This window comes from Bos mutus, chromosome 10 (genome assembly GCF_027580195.1).
Source record: "Bos mutus isolate GX-2022 chromosome 10, NWIPB_WYAK_1.1, whole genome shotgun sequence".
NCBI classification, from domain to species: domain Eukaryota; kingdom Metazoa; phylum Chordata; class Mammalia; order Artiodactyla; family Bovidae; genus Bos; species Bos mutus.
Window position 1 is genome coordinate 46,497,363 of NC_091626.1, and position 18,206 is coordinate 46,515,568.

General features: G+C 34.0%; 1 protein-coding gene across 2 annotated transcripts in view; it reads right to left on the reverse strand.

Moving 5' to 3' along the window:
* Positions 1-146: 146 nt before the first annotated feature.
* MYEF2 (myelin expression factor 2) overlaps positions 147-18,206 on the reverse strand; it is a 31,138-nt gene continuing 13,078 nt past the window's right edge. Inside the window, exons 8-17 of one of the 2 annotated variants that reach the window (XM_005892139.3) lie at positions 17,676-17,725; positions 17,498-17,561; positions 12,593-12,694; positions 11,116-11,166; positions 10,741-10,809; positions 10,339-10,437; positions 9,982-10,053; positions 8,028-8,236; positions 7,897-7,948; positions 147-487 (exon numbers count right to left, since the gene is read on the reverse strand). In XM_005892139.3, coding sequence (XP_005892201.2) covers positions 324-487; positions 7,897-7,948; positions 8,028-8,236; positions 9,982-10,053; positions 10,339-10,437; positions 10,741-10,809; positions 11,116-11,166; positions 12,593-12,694; positions 17,498-17,561; positions 17,676-17,725 — 932 coding nt within the window. In that variant the 3' untranslated portion in view covers positions 147-323. The remainder of the gene's footprint in view (positions 488-7,896; positions 7,949-8,027; positions 8,237-9,981; positions 10,054-10,338; positions 10,438-10,740; positions 10,810-11,115; positions 11,167-12,592; positions 12,695-17,497; positions 17,562-17,675; positions 17,726-18,206) is intronic. The other variant, XM_070377860.1, reaches the window with a different exon arrangement.

An 18,206-nucleotide genomic window follows, 5' to 3' on the forward strand; every position in this document is an offset into this window, starting at 1 on the left:
AAGTTGATAAAAGCTGGGGACACTTTTAACAAACAAATCCCACTATGCAGAACTGAAAATAACAAGAAAATGGCTTACTTCATTAAAAATAGTATAACCATTCATTTAAACTGAATGACCAGACTTGCTGTCTTAAAAACCCAAACTTGAGATTAACAAAAATCACACAGTATATTTAACACTATACTGTTAAAAAACTGGTGGGAGTTTTAGAAGTTCATTTTTACAACTTTTTGTAAGCAGACAGTATTACTTTTAAAAAATGACGTTTACTAGGAGATTCAGCAAAACAGATGTAAGAATGTTCCAACCGTGGTTTCAAATTATGCATTACGATCCAAGCGAACATCAATTTCTCTGCCACTGATTTTTATGCCATTCATTATTCTGCAGGCTTTTTCAGCTGATTCTGGGGAGTCAAATCTGACCGTTCCACAGCCTTTTGACTTTCCATTCTCCATTTTTATTTCTGCAAACATTACATGACCTGTAAAAGAAAAATTATAGAATTACCTGTCAGTATAAACAGTTTCCATTTCAGTATACAGGTTTGAAATTTCTCATAGCCTATGAAGTGACAAGTAACTTGGCTAAAAACGTTAATGATTTTAAAATAGCACATCATATAAGTATTACTCTCATCATTTTATACTCTGTATATAATGCAATTCATATACAGTAATAAAGGTTATAATATACAAAATTGAAATAAAAATAAATTTGCTTAGGATTTAGTATTTTATTAAAATAAAAAATTTTAATGTAAATCTTTACTTGAATTTTATAGCAAAATAAGGTAAGCTAGCACAAAACAATACCTAGTTACCATGCCTAACAACAAACACAAATCCAAACAAAATTATTTTTTGAAAATTTCTTGTTTTATACTCAATACCCTAATCTTTTTTCTTTCCTTTTTATCTTCCATATCACTGTTTTATCCCTGAAAACAGTAACAACCACCCAGGAATTTTACCAGGTCCACAAAGGGCTCCGCTAATTATGTTTTCAACCATAATGCAAAGTCATTTATTCAATATCTTAATTTGAACTCTATATGTAAGAGTGGCACCAAGTACTTATGGAAATAGACATGGAAGAGATACTATAGATTTAAATCAATAAAGGTACAAAACACTGATGATGACAAGAACATAAAGAAGGACCTTAGAGAGGAACTTTCAGAAGGAGGAAGAAAACCAGACAATGGTTCTGTTTAGAGTTAATATCATTACTGACTCTATACAGACTGGTATTTGAAATAAATGCATATCATTTATAAAAATGTATGGCCATAAAAACCCATCATCTAAACCAGAAACCTGAGAGTAAAAGGGAGAGATATTAATAAGTACACACAAATAACAGATGTAAACACTGAGACTATCCCCAGGCAAACAGGGATGTATGATAACCCAGTTCACACAGATTTAGATAATGAGGTGTGTAACTACTTACCATAATGTTTCCCTCCCTTTGAATATGTAGTTGCCAGATCACTATGGGCTAACTTTAGTCTGGCAATAAAATCAAAGAGCCAGACATATTTAGTTCTATAAAGGGAGGGAAAAAAAAGGAAAAGGGAGGAAGGTAAAAAAAAAGGGCTTATCAAAAAATTGCATAAGCCCTTTCCACATGATGGGATGAATTTTTAATCTGAGTGCATGAGTTAAGACTTTTTTCCTGTTTGAAGTTTCATCTGAATGATTTCTACAACATCCTGGACTATTTTTTACTTTTATTTATTCATCCATCACCACCTTGCCCCATTACTGCATTTTTTTTTTAAACCGATAGTTACTCATCTGCTGCTGCTGCTGCTAAGTCACTTCAGTCGTGTCCGACTCTGTGCGACCCCATAGACAGCAGCCCACCAGGCTCCCCCGTCCCTGGGATTCTCCAGGCAAGAACACTGTGGGTTGCCATTTCCTTCTCCAATGCATGAAAGTGAAAAGTGAAAGTGAAGTCGCTCAGTTGTGTCCAACTCTTAGCGACCCCATGGGCTGCAGCCTACCAGGCTCCTCTGTCCATGGGATTTTCCAGGCAAGAGTACTGGAGTGGGGTGCCATTGCCTTCTCCTTAAAGGAAATTGGAAAGGAAACTGAAGTCGCTCAGTCATGTCTGACTCTTTGCAACCCCATGGACTGTAGCATACTAGTGTCCTCCGTCCATGGGATTTTCCAGGCAAGCGTACTGGAGTGGGTTGCCATTTCCTTCTCCAGAGGATCTTCCTGACCCAGGGATCGAACCTGGGTCTCCCATATTGCAGGCAGACACTTTACTGTCTGAGCCAGAAGGGAAGCCTTCTCCTTAACTGTGTTCTAAAAGTTATTTGTTGTTTAGTCACTAAGTCACATCTAACTCTTTGTGATCCCATTGACTATAACCCACCCAGCTCCTCTGTCCATGGTTTTCCCAGGCAATTATCCTGAGTGGGTTGCCATTTCCTTCTCCAGGGGATCTTCCTGACCCAGGGATTGAACTCTTGTCCCCTGCATTGGCAGGGGATTCTTTACCACTAGGCCACCAGGGAAGGCCCTTCTAAAAGTTCTAAAACAGACTAATTTCCAGAGAAATTATATTACAATGGTTAAAGTTGATCCAAACAGTTTTCAACCTAAAACTGGTAAAAACCAAACCACCCCTGTGCACCATTAGTAGGAATGTAAATTGTTGTTGCCACTACAGAAAACACTAGGGAGATTCTTCAAGAAATTAAAAATAGTAATACTATATGATCCAGCAATTCCACTCTTGGGTATTTATCTGAAGAAAACAAAAACTCTAATTAAGAAAGATATATGCACCCCTTTGTTCATGGCAGCATTATTTACAACAGCCAAGATATGGAAACAAACTAAAAACACCATAAAAAAAGAATGTAATCTTGCCATTTGCAACAACATGGATGGACCTAGAGGTTATTATGCTAAGTGAAATAAGTCAGACATAGAAAGATAAATATTGTATAATTTCATTTATGTATGGAATCTAAAAAACAAATAAAACAGAAACAGCTGTACAGAGAACAACAGGTAAGGCTGTCTGAGTGGAAGATTAAGAATACAAACTTCCAATCACAAAATAAATGAATGACGGGTATGAAACATACTATGTGGGAAACATAGTCAATAACTAGCATCTTTTTATGGTGATATATTACAACTAGACTTTATTGAGATGATCATCTAAAAAGTAGGGAAATATCAAGTAACTAGGTTGTGTAACAGGAACTAACATAGGGTTGTAGATTAATTATACTTCAAAAGCAAAGAAACAAACTCAGTAAAAAAAAAAAAAAGAGGTCAGATTTGTAGTTGTCAGAGGCAGGAACAGGGCTGAAGAGGGGGAATTAGAAGAAGGCAGTCAAAAGGTATAAACTTCCAGTTATAAGATAAATAAGTACTACAGATGTAATGTACAACATGATAAATATAATCAACACTACTATATGCTATATATGAAAACTGTTAAGAAAAAATCCTCAGAAAAAATCCTAAATCCCAAGGAAAATTTGTTTTCTGTTTCTTTGTTTCTATGAGATGATGGGTGTTCACTGAGCTTCTTGTAATAATCATTTTACATGTGTAAGTCAAACCATTTATGCTTGTACACCTTAAACTTATACAGTGCTGTATGTCAATTATATCTCAATGAAATTGGAAGAAAAAGTAAAAAACATACACAGAAATCATATTTTCTAATAAATATCATAAAATGAAACACTTTATATCATAAAATGAAATAAAAAACTATATTTTTAAAAAAGCTTTAAAGATAAATGCAGAGCAATTTCCAGAGTCCTCTTAGTATCTCAAATGCTGGGACATGAAAACAAGCAAGTTTAATTAAAGAAGCACACCTTAGTAAATGGCAGCATTTTTCAGTGATTTTGAAGAGGACTGCGGAGAACACTCAAGAGCTTTTAAGGTTAAAGGTTCTTCATTATTCTAAATTTACCTAAAAATTTAGAGTTTTTCTTAACGTAAGTATCCTACCATAGATTTAACAGCAATACTGAGGTTCATTCAAGCAAGAAATCTTCGTAACTTCAAAGGAAAATATGTAATTATCTCTTGCAAAAATCTGTTAATCTCCAAGGACAAGTTTCTCCATTATTTCCTCTTAAATTTTCCCTCTGTTTAGGAATCATGATTCAGACCCCCAAATTCCTGACTTCACAATGATCACAAGGCTGTTCTAGCTGACAAAGTCTATCACCTAAGATAAATGAATTTTCTTATATTCTGGACACTCAGGCTTATAGAGAAAGTGACTTATAGATACTTGTTTCACGGTTAGACTGCCCTAAAAAGCTCCTAACAGAAACAGAAAGTTCTGTTATCCAAGTTTCTTCTTAATTCCATAAAAACACCAATAGAGATATTTTCTAAAAATAAATGAGGAGAAAAAATTTAGCTTTAAGTGATTAATATCAGATTTCCCTGGCTTTTTCCATGCTCTGAGGACTCCTAAATGACTTAAAAATCTACTGATCTTAGGTAATTTCAAGAAAAATAAAATAGTACTGCTATTTCAGCAACAGTATAGGACAAACTGATGCTTTAGAATTAGAACTATGATGCTGAAAAAGACCCTTGAGAGTCCCTTGGACTGCAAGGAGATCAAATCAGTCAATCCTAAAGGAAATCAACCCTTCATATTCACTGGAAGGGCTGATATTGAAGCTGAAGCTTCAATATTCTGACCATCTGATGTGAAGAGCCGACACATTTAAATAAGACCCTGATGCTGGGAAAGACTGAGACAGGAGGAGAAAGGGATGACAGAGGACGAGATGGTTGGATGGCATCACTGACTCAATGGACACGAGTTTGAGCAAGCTCCAGGAGACGGTGAAGGACAGGGAAGCCTGGCAAGCTGCAGTCCATGGGGCTGCAAAGAGTCAGACACAATTGAGCTACAGAACAACAACAAATAGGACAAAAGAGTATGAAATGAGAAATCAGTATTACAATGATCAAAGATATTGCTGTTACATACACTACAAAAATGACTTCCTTGCAATAAAAGAAACCTTTCTACTTTATTTAACTTTATTTAACTTTATTTATATAACCTTGTGAGGTATACTCTGGAAAATGATGGAAAAGCATACCCAAAAACAGGCCAAGTTAAAGTATATTTAAATAGTTAATAAAATCTACTTCCAAAGTATAGCTGTAACATAACCATAAGAGAAAAAATTCAAAATCAAGATATTCTACAAAAAACTATAATTACGAAATAGGAGACAAAAAACAGTTTTAGTGTTTCTTTACAAACAATACAAAGTGATTATCTGTGAATGTTCTTCATATTGTGTTTCTACTCTTACTGCATTATTTTTACTGTTATGTTAATCTTGAGTACACCAAGTCATGCTTGATGCAGCATGTGAAAGCTGCTCAGTCATGTCCGACAATCCATGGAATTCTCCAGGCCAGAAAACTGGAGTGGGTAGCCTTTCCCTTCTCCAGGGGATCTTCCTAACCCAGGGATCGAACCCAGGTCTCCTGCATTGTAGGCGGATTCTTTACCAGCTGAGCCACAAGGGAAGCAGCATATGTTTTAGCAAATAAAATCTACCACAAGTCTCCATTTTCTGTGTAGTTAACAGATCTTCTAATTGATATGGAAACCTGTAGAGCAATGTTATATTTGTTACAGTTTAGAGCAGGAATGGTTAAGATGGGCTTTCCCTGCACTGCAATGCTATGATCCTACATCATACTAGACCACTGAGTGCAGTTAAAGGGTACAGGCTATACCAAGTTTGATAGGCTATGCCTATTTGACCTTGTTAGCATAACCTACAGAGAAGGCAATGGCACCCCACTCCAGTACTCTTGCCTGGAAAATCCCATGGACGGAGGAGCCTGGTAGGCTGCAGTCCATGGGGTCACTAAGTCGGATACGACTGAGCGACTTCACTTTCACTTTTCACTTCATGCATTGGAGAAGGAAATGGCAACCCACTCCAGTATTCTTGCCTGGAGAATCCCAGGGACGGGGGAGCCTGGTGGGCTGCCGTCTATGGGGTTGCACAGAGTCGGACACGACTGAAGCGACTTAGCAGCAGCAGCACCAGCATAACCTAAACCAATGTGGGATCCAACTCTAACTGGTTCACTTATATTATACTCTGCCTTCTTAAAAATGCATATTCTGAGGAATTACACTGAGCAGAATAAAGGAAGATCTACTTTACTATTCTCACTTAACTTCTCATCTTGTTATATTTGGAGATCAGAATAGATTTTTTTCCCTGTATTATATCTGCTGAGGAAATGCTGTACTGACGGTTATATAACTCATACTACATTTCTTCAGCCTTTGTAACTGCCCCATTAAGGAAAATTAAATACTATAGACATTTAATGATCAGAGGGCTTGCTGATGGGTCATTTGCTGACAGTTACTATTTTAGCAGAGAGCATGGAGTACCACTAGACTCTTACTAAGTAACCAAGAGAATATACTTAACTTACCTTGGGCCCAGGGGGTTAAAAAAAAGCAAAACATTGACTTACACTACGAAAAGGGCCACTAAAGGCTTGGAGCAGATTAAAAACAAACTTCTCATTCTAAGAAAGAAAAATTCTTAAGATTTAAAAGTAAATAAATAAAGTGAAGTGGCAGAAAACTGTTCAGTTCATACAAGCCAAATAAATAATTTCCATAGTTGTCAATAGCTGGACACTTAATTCTATATTACCATAACTTATTTTCCTTTCCACTAATGTAAGTTCAAGTTTAAAATAGGAAAACAGTAGGAAATTACTTATATTACCTTAATATAAATCTAAAAGTCAGACGCTTTTACAATTGAGAAAACAAAAAAATATTATTACTTTCATGACATAAAACAGACTGATCAACAAGGTACGTTAAGACTAGAGCTAAAATAACAAAGTTAACCACTTTATTTTATTAGCTAAAATGTTGTACAGATTTTTAAAGTGTAGATTTAGGTACTAGGTTTTTCCTTTTAAAACATGTTTTTGAGTCGATGATGTCCTCCTGTCAAAACAATGCCAGTAGCAACTATAGAAGCCCACCAAAGACCCTAAACGTGCTACAATGTCTGATCTCGAAAGGAAATTTGCCTACATATGACAAAGAAGAGTCAATTCAATATTGGTCACATTTCCATTAATGTCACTATTTGTCCCATTTGTTCTTTATCTTGTTTCACTTCTACCTAATCATATGATATTTGGAGATTTTTTTTTTTCACTGAAACTACAATAGCAGGGGTTATCTATACTTGCTGCCACTGCTCCCTCATTTGATACATGTCACTAAGGCCTTGATATGTTCACTTCCCTGTAGTCTATGGGATTCATGGCTAGCTGCTGCTTACTCATTCTGGCAGATCTTCTTACTCCTACAAAGTAAGACAGTGGGTTCTATGCTACCTACCACCTAAGCTACTTGAGTTGTACAAGTGACAAGAGTGTGCAGAATGGGTCTCATCTATTAACTCCATATCACTTAGAAGTCAGGATTTCATTGGGTCATACTGACAATGCACTGCACTACATCATAAACAAAAAAAATACCACTCGTCAGTATTTCCAACAGGAAAAAAAAATTCTTTTAAATGCAACCAATGATGATATATTAACCATTTAAAAATCAGGTAATACAATATGCACCTTCTTTATCCACAAAGACTCTACTCAATGACAAACTCTACTCTAAATCTTGTTATTTAGTACCAATATGCACTGCTGTTATGTCAGAGGATAGCAAAATAATTCATTTCTTTGAAGTGGAATTAACCCAGGAATAAGCATCTGGAAAGGTAGTGCTTTAAGCAGTATTTAAAAGTTTAAAATCAATTTTTCCTCCATAGTCAATATCAATGTATCTACAGTTTGGCATACTTACCACACTGACTGAATTTCTCTTTTAGTTTCTGCCAAGTCAAGTCAAAAGGCAGCTAGAATGAAAAAAGGTATTAGTAACAGATATACAAGGAAAAAATTAATTTTAAGTATCCTTTACATTTAGTTGCTTACATTTCTGACAAATATCTGGTTGCCTTTGGAGCCTATTCTGTCTCTCATTCCGCTTCCCATCGGACCCGATAAAAATCCTCGATCCATATCGATGCTTCTCTCCAGTATAGCTCCTATACCTGGTCCCATTCTATCAAAGCTGGAACTCATCCGATCCAGTCCCATCCCCATTCCTCCAGTCACACTGTTCATGCCACCCATTCCACCACCTGGATTTTCAAGAAGGGAAGGGAGGATTTGGGAGTTTGGTGTTTTTGTTTTAAAAGCAGAAGGAAAAGGAGAAGGAAGAAGAAGGAGAGAAAGAGGAGGGAGAGAATCATTTTTGAGAAAGAAAGGGAGATAAAAATTAATTTATTTATGTGATTAGACAATATATAAACATAAAATTATTTTCATACACATGATATAACAATCTTCCAAGGAACAAATTTTAATTTGGTATATATTAGGTTAGTTGAATGTTAATGGCTAACTCAATCAGTTTATTCTAGCCGCTGTATAACTACATTAGACATACACTTCTATAAAGTTATATTCATATCATAAAACATAAGTAATATAAATTTTATACCAATTGTTAATACTTTATTCATTAATGTTATAGTAGTTTTTACCCTCATTTTCATTTTCTAATATTACCAAGTTTAGTAATTATTAGAACAAAGACATATGGGATAAATTCAAATAATTACAACTCACACATCAACTGCTGCTCTCATCATACTGTCCTACATAATATTCTTTCCCTAGCTTACCTTTCATCTCAGTATCTTGTCTCACATATAATTTCTCCTTTCATATCAATTCAATTTCCAATAACCAAAGAACCTAACTTTTAGTCTCTATGTTATACAGAACTTGTAGAGATAACAAAAAACACAATCACATCCCTTTAGCCAGAGCCTGAGAATCTAGCTTGTATCTCATACCCACTTGATTGCTATATTCAAGTTGAATCCTCTTTATTCCAATTCTACTCTTTCTCAAATGTATCCTTGTTTCTCATAGCTATTCTAGTATCCCCATTCTAAAAACTAACATCACCCTCAAATTGGTTTTCTGTTAATAACAAATATAAAATTAGGGGAACAGAAGTATAAACACTGAGGTGAAAAAGGAAGATAGGGATATTATATTTAACAGGGAAATGGCCAAGGTTGACAAAAGATGTTGAAAAGAATAAAATGAGAAGCAAGGTACAATGGAGTAAGTATCTTCCACCGACAAGATTTTTTTTTTTTAACCTCACTCTTAGAACAGTTCAAGTAGACTGTGTTTCCTATTTGTGAGATTTCAATCAATTAAAGGAAGTCAATAAAGTATGGAGAGCTCACAACAGACATGGTTCAGCAGGAGTCAAAATTATAAGCCTTGTGTTAAGGCTTAATATAAGTTCTAATATGTAGTAGTGGAAACAGAGGGAAGAAATTTAGAATTCTCTAGGGTTGCAACAATGGTACTCTTGATTCTATCATGGAAAGATTTAAGAGGCGAGGAAATAAGCATCTCTTTCAATCTTGCCCTCAAACTCAGGAGGTCTCAAGAAGGGTTAGATCTGAGGCAATTCACCCGTGTTTACCAGAAGACACAAGCTGTTCACAGATGAAATAAGCTAGTCTCTAATATAAGCAAGGAAACAAAATTGATGCTAAAGCTAATGTTGTTCCTGACACATGACTAGAAAAATCCCCAGATTCATTAGTTGGAATAAATGTTCTTGAATTGGGTGACATTAAACACATATGCTGGTGTTTAGAAATGTCAAAGAAGTAAAATTCAAAGTTAGTTTAGAAATTTCAAACAGTAAAGCTCAATAACTATCAAAGTTTCTCTAAATTACAAGTCATAGTAACATTTAAGAACAAAGTATTACTATACTACAATAACTACTCTTGCAAAGTTTTTTGCAAGTACTCAAATATTACTATAAAATTCTAGTAAAATTTAAACCTACTTATTCCAGATCCTATTGGACCCATGTTAGAAGCTCCTATTCTTCCTGCAAACCCTCCAATCATTGCACTGCCTAAACAAGGATGGAAAGATAATAACTAATTAATAATCATACTTTAAAATTCCCAAAGTACTATGCTCTCAGAAGATGTATAAAAACTGAAAAATACAAATTCTAGAAATAGGGTTCAGATACGTAACTGAAAAAGAGAGCTAGTACGTTAAAATCTCTAAAGTATTTTTCTTCAAGTAATAAACTGCATGAAACATTTTAAATGTCTACTTTTTCATAAAAAAGAGAGCCAAATTCTAAAAATATAACCTGCAAAGAAAAGGAAAAGTAAACAGCCAGCCCTACCAAGTCTACCAAAGGAATCTCCAAAGCCTCGATTTATTCCAATATCACCACGTCCAAAATCTCTCTCCATGCTACTAGTCATCGCACCACGGTATAGCTCTGAAAAGATTATGCAACAAATTAACCCTTTTTCAAGTATTATCAATAAACAGTAATCTATTTAGGAAATTATGAAACTATACTGTAAAGACAGCAAAAGTCACAATATAGAAAGTCCGTGATTCACCCAACCTACTTTCTATGCCACATATATCCCAGTCCTGCTATATCTGTCCTTATCCCCTAGTGCCCATACATCCTCTGAAAATTCTATGGTATCCATCCCTAAGTAAAGGGGGGACATTTTTAATAAGAAGGAAAATGAAATGTACCACACATATCCCACTATACACATTTACCTACCTCCCATTCGACCAACTCCTCCAAATCCTCCCATGCTATTCATTGCTTCCAGACCACCAAACCCAATTCCTATGAAATAAAGATTAAGTTTGAGATGTGACTGTCAGTTGTATAGCTGAACGGTGCATTTTGTAAATGTTAAGTCTCATCAGTAAACCCTTCACCTACCCTACCCTTGTGCAACCGCTTCTTAACACATCACCTTCCATAGCCCTTAAGTATGTACCAGGCTCAATTTCTGCTCACAGCCTTTAGGATGTGAGCCAATAGTAAATCATGCTTTGTTTTCCTTAGAATTCTCAACATATTTCTAATTCACTCAACATGGTGATGGGTACATACAAAAAAAAAAAAGAAACAAATACTTATACATACCTCCTCCAATTCTATTCATTCCTCCAAAACCTGGACCATCCATTCCCATACCTCAAATGAAATACACAATATTTACTTTCGATAAACTTTATTTTAATGACTAAAGAATGATATAATGCAAGAGCACAATAGATGTAACACTGGTCTAGTCACAGTGGAACGCTAGAGAAGCAGCTGGGCACGGGCAGGATGGTTTAAGTGCTATGCCACAGCAGTTGTCTAATCAAGAGTCTTTAAAAAGGCCTCTGTGAATATTCATTAGTCAAGAAAACAAAATTCACTGGTCATGCTCACATTCGGTTAGAGGATATCTAGGATTGGGCAAGAGTTCATTATTTTTTCAGCTCACACACACAAATATCACTACACCAGATTGAGAAATCAGGTCTCCTTTAAACATGGCAGCTAAGGGAGCAGTAAAAAATTAAAGAATAAAAATAGTATGTGTTTAGGAGGGCAGAAGGCCTAAGAGTAAGGGAGAAAATTTCCACCCGTTTAGATGAAAATGATTATTTTAACTATCCTCACAATTTAAACTGTAGCTATGCACCTCAACAAAAACAGGAACCAGAGAGCATTTATCAGTTCATTAATTAAAATAGCAATTCTCAAAATATGGTATGGGGATCTTTGAGGGTTCAATAGATCAAAACTATTTTACTATTCAAATAATACTAAGATATTGACTGTTTTACTCTCACTTTCCCCTAAGTATATGTGGAATTTTCCAGAAACTACACAATAGATGGTATTGTAATGAACTGATTCAGAAGCAAATATAAGAACATGATTATCTTGCATTAAGCCAAACATTAAAGAGATGCAAAAAAAGGTGAAATATCACTCTTCTAATTTTTGTTTCCTTAAAAACTACATTTATGTTAACACATAATAAGTTTATTATTATTTTAATATGCAAATTTTTAAGTTCTAATTTTTAATCTCTAATAAGTAAATACCGACAAATATAACCACATACACAAAAGCACTTAGGAGTCCTCAAATTTTAAAAGTATAAAAGGGTTCTGAAACCAAAAAGCTTAAAACTTAATTTTCAAAGATAAACTGTAGATTACTCTAGGTGAAGAACCAAACAGCTATCTGAAAAGCTACCTTCCCAACTATTCAAATTTAAATTGCTTACAATATGGTAGTATTTCACCCATTCCACAAAGAAAGTATATCCATAATATACAAGGCACAGACAATGAATATTCTCCTTTGACAGTTCAAAATCCACAGTGCTAAAAGGCTAACTGTAACATGGCTGGCCTCAGAGGAAGCCTCCTGATCTTTGCCCAATCTCTTTCATATTCTCTGCTCTCAAGGTTTCATTCCTTTTTCAGACTAAAGTAACATCTTAAATATTCAATTATAAACTAGAGTTCTTTCAAGATTATTACAAACTAGTAAGTATAAGCTTTACAATCTAGCAAATGTATCATTTAAAACAAAATAATAAGGTTAGAATACTTACCACTTGGACCTAAATTTCCCATTACACCACCTATGTTCAACTGGCTGGCACTAATAGGTTGTCCACCTGGACCAAGTCCCATTCCAATGCCTCCAAGACCACCTAAAACACAAATAAGGATGTTATTATCAATTTATATTTGATCAACTAACTGCCACTGAAAATTTTACAGCTATATGCTTGTAGTAGTATTTCTAAAAGTTTGAAAATTTGTAAATAAGAGCACCAGTTCTTGTTTTCATTGAAATGTAGCACACTGAGGCCTTACTATAATATCATTTATTAAAGAAAAGTGTTTTATGAAGCAGGTTCATCTTATATCACAGTCAAATGCATAATGAAAAAGAGTAATGAAATTCTAAGAGCATTCTGAATCACTTTATAAATGACCTACATATCTAAAATATGTAGGTACTGAATCTGTAGACCCTCTTAAAATCTAGGAATTACTTTTAGATGGTTCAGAAGAAACTAAAAAGTCAACAACCAAGTAAACATAATATTGAATAAAGCGAATGCTATATTACCTAGTTTTATCATTGACATAATTATATGGTATCTTAAGTGTTTTCGTATCTGTTATGCATAGATGAGGTAATTTTTGAGACCTTAAGTTACCTGCAAAATGCTATGTGATTAAGCTAACACTAGAATTCAAGTTTTCTGTCTCTAAATCCAGTATTCTTTTTACTTCTCTTAAACTACTTAAGTTCACTGAAAATAGACTCTAAGAAGATAATCTGATGACCTTAAAGACAGTGGGAACTGTTTTACTCTACTAACTCTGAGTTTGGTTTTAAAGTTCCTGCTAGTCAATGGAGCAATTAGTAAGTGCTAAGGGTTGAGAAAACCATATATTATATACTTTTTTTTTTTTACAGTACAGAAGCATGTTGTGTTAAGTTGGAAAGATCAGTGTGACCTGATAAAAGAAATAACTTTTTTCAGTTCAGTCCCTAAAAATGGTTCAAAGCAATAGCACACTTAACCATCAACAATGCTCATGTCTACACATAACACTCTTATTTTCATCTCTGATACCATTCTTCACTGAAAGGAACCAGGAGTCTTTGAAAGTAGGCCAATTTCATATCTCAGGAAAAGAAAAATCATGGATCTGGGAAATTCCATTCTTAGCAGAAAGTAAGAATATCAGAGGCATAAGAAATGAAGAAGCCTCCACTTGCCAAGTTACAATAATTTCAGCAAAGGAAGTGGAAGTGGAGGAGAAAGGGAAGAATAAACACATTAAAAATAATTAACTTAAAACATCAAACTGATTCTGTCAAAGTCTATGAATTCATACTACATCTCAGTAGAAGAGTACATAAAACCATAAATCTTGAAAAGAATAGATATAAATATGAATATAATAAAGGATTATTTTTAATCTAAATAAATTGAAGAGTTCTAATGGTGGAAAAGAAAATTGAAAGCCCTTACTTTACAGCAGGATCTTAAAAGATGACACCCTGAGCGATAAGGAAGGGCAGAAAAGGACTGCCCTACAAAGGGAGAACAGGCAATATTCAAAGACATGTTAAGCTGAGAATTTTCCAGAATTTATTTTAAAAAACTGAATTCTCAATTGTGAAAGCCCAATGAAGGATAATCCACACCCACAATGTAGTAAAACTATATGTCAAAGACAAAGATCTTAAAATCGGCTACATGAAGAACACAGCTTACCTACAAAGAAAGGACAATTCAGCTGATAGCTGACTCAATAGCAATAATGGAAGTCAGAAGACTGGAATATTTTTAAAGTGCTGAGGGAAAATAACTACCTTAAACTATATAACTTCATCTTCTAAGACATTTATAGATGAATCAAAATTGAGAGAATTTACTAACAACAGATACTCATTGAAAGAGCTTTTAAAATATATGTTTCAGGGGGCAAAATAATAGTGCCATGATCTGTGAAAGCAAATAATAAGTAAGTACAAATAATGCCTATTTTGTGGGACTGGATAAAAAGTAAATATATAACTAAAACATTAAGCAATAATAGCATGTAATTCAGTAGGAAAATGATTAAAATTAGAGCACTCAAAGGTCATTTGGCTTTTGAGAATAATCCTATTAACTTCAGACTTTATATCAGCATATTAAAATATTCAGGATAACCACTGAAAGGGAAAGATAGGAGAAAAAGAAATATAAAGTAAATATTTGTACAAAGCAGAAAAAATACTAATAAAACACAAACTAAGATAATGGGAATTAAACCAAATAAATCTATAAAGTGAATAAACAAAACAAAGCTGTTGTATCTACATTACTATTAGACAAAAGATGTAGAGGCAGTTACTAAATATGAAATCACTCTACAATGATAAAATCTTGACTCACTAGGAAAATGTATCAGTTCTATACTTGTATGCATCTACTAAATTAGCCTTGACATTAAGTAAAAATAAGAAAAAGCAGATAAATTCATCTTAATAGCATAGGATTTTACCATAAATATATCTCAGTAATTGATAGCACAAGCAGACAAAATTACCAGCAAAGGTGTAATTTAAATGATTAACAAACTTGACTTAATGGACACAGGGCTTTCCAGGTGGCACTAGTGGTAAAGAATTCGCTTGCCAATGCAGGAGACCCAAGAGATGCAGTTTCCATCCCTGGGTCGGGAAGATCCTCTGGAATAGGAAATGGCAAACACAGCAGTATTCTTGACTGGAAAGTTCCATGGATAGAGGAGCCTGGAGGGCTACAGTTCATGGGGGTCACAAAGAGTCAGACACAACAGAGCGACTACACATGCACACACACACAACACACGCAGAACAGTATACTGAACACCTGAAATATTTACTAAAATGTATTAGGCCACAATAAAAAGCCCAAATTAGTTAATTCCAAAGAATCACAATCATACAGACATCTACAGCCACACTAAGTTAGAAATTAATAAGAAAAAACCTATACGTTTGGAAATTCAAAAATACATGACTTAGGAAGAAATCATAATGGTAATTTAATAAAAATTAAATCACAATAAAGACACTCTAGCACAACTTGTATATAGTGGCCAAATTGATAGTCATAACTACTTGTATTACAAAAGAGGCTACAAATTAGTGAAGTATACGTTCAACTTAAGGAGTTAGGACAAAACTAAGAGACTAAACCCAAAGAAATAGAAAAGGAAATAAAACTAAGAGCATAAACTAAGATATAAAAAATGGAATTTACTTCTTCAAAAGCACTAATAAAATCGACAAATCTCCAAGCAAAACTGACTAAGAAAAACAGAGGAATTGCAAACCTTTGGAATTTAAAAATGACAGAACTATAGCTGCGGCACAAATTAAAAGAGACTATTTTATGCCAACAAATCTGAAAATGAAAAAAAATGGTAAAATTCTCAGAAAAATAGAAATTACCACAATGGACTCAAGAAGCAACAGTAAATATAGTAAATAATAGTATATAAATAGTAGTAAATAAAGTTAATAGGTAAAAATCTTCCCCTAAGCACTACACACCACGGACACTTTTACCAATGTTGAGAGAACAGAGTATTTTCAGGGAAAGAGAACAAATTCTCCTGAAAGTAGTATTGTTTCTTATAACAGAAAAATTAGAATAACCTAAAATACACACACACATATATTTACAAAATGTGGCATTAGCCACTAAAGTGAAAGGATTAGAGCTACAATTTTTCAATATACATGAAATCTCAAAAACAATGTTAAACCAAAAACAGCAAGTTGCAGAATATGAACAATATAATTTCACTCACACCCAATTTTGAATCCAGCAAAACAATTTCATATAACATTTATGGATATATAAATGTGTAATCAAATTATTAAAATGTAGATAAAATGATAAACACTGTATCCATAAGTTGTTTCCTCTAGGTAAAGTTATCTAGTGGGAGGTGGTAAGAGGAGAATCTTTATCTATAAAATGTTATTTTAAAGAAAAATCACCTAAAACAAATATGGTCTGTGATAGCTACATGAGTGATTTTATATTTGTCCAAATTAAGTTTATGATAAAAAAACTTTAATAATAACCAGAAAAATGTTAACAAAAAGAATAAGAGTATTTACTGAGTGCTTACATTATACCAGAGCTGTTCTACGCACTTGACATGTATTATATAGTAACTCACGTAATACTCATGCCAATCCACAAAGTAGGTACCATAAGCATCCTCACTTTGAAGATGGAGCATTGAGACACAGATGTTAAGTATATTGCTGTTTTATAATCCTTTGGAAAATAATTTGATAACACTGATCACCTGAAAACCTATAAATCTACTTCAAGGTATCTATCCTGAGGAAATAACCAAAAACATACCAAAAACTTGTATACAAAAAGAAAAGAAAAAGGGAAAACTCTGTTGGTGATTAAAGGAAAAAAAGTTAACATACCTAAAATATAGGTAACACTGAAATAGTTATGGAGCATCCATATGATACGTTAATAGCCAATAAAAAAATTTTAGAAAGAATTTATAACAAGGAATAGTGCTTACATTCTAATGCTAAACAAAAAAAAATAGAAAATTATTTATGTGGTAGTTCTCAAATATGTAAAAGAAAAAATACACATATAAGGAAACACTGGAAGGAAATTCACAAAAATGTTATAATGGAGGTTATTTACGGATAATAAAATTACAAAGACTTTCTCCCCACCCACATAAGACCTTAACAAACTTTTTAGTATATACTGCTTTTATAATCAGGAAAAACTACAAAAAGGAAAAGAAAAGTGGCAAATATTTATGTCCTCAGTCTTCCTAATCAATCAGGACAAACTAGTTCCATAACTCAAAACATCAAACGGAGGAGGGCCAGCAGGGATGCGAGCGCAGAAACAGGCCTGTTCGCACAGGACAGCCTGCACTGCTCTAGGAGCAGCGTCACTTACGCGGCAACTGTGGCGCTTTACTGTCGTGTGAACGGTAGTCTTCATGAGGGACAGACTTGTCATCCTAGTTGCAAAAAAGTTTATTATATGGTTAATATACAATTTAAAAGATCTGTAACACAGAAGAAAGCAGGTAAAATTTGAGGTTGGAAAGTTGAAGTGATACACAGGAACTCACCATTTTCACATGCATAGGTCTATCAAACAAAAACTGCCCATTGAACATAGCTGTTGGTTCAGTCAAGGAAAGCCAGTCAGGACAACTATGAAATTATAGTTGAACACAAACACATCTTTAATAATCACATTTAGCATCAAACTACCCCTAATATTTTAATCAACATCTTTTAATATTTTACTTATTTGTATTAGTCTCTTCCACATACTCAAAAAAAGCTTCAATTCTTTGCTTTATAGTTTTATTTTATAAATAAAATATATTTTAATCCAACCACTGAGAAAAGAAAACTAACTAGGCATCATTTAAAGTGACTATGTTAATGTTCAATGAGATACATTACTGTCGACAACATGTATACAATTAGTTGTAGTAGGAAGAGAAAGTAGGAAAAAGTTAATACTAGGGCTGTATAATATGGCTAATTCAAGTTTTAAGAGTGACTTTAGTACTTGGACATAATAAAGGTTTTATGCACTGGAGACAAAATTCTAATACACATTTCTAAGTAAGGCAACCTTAAATTCCATG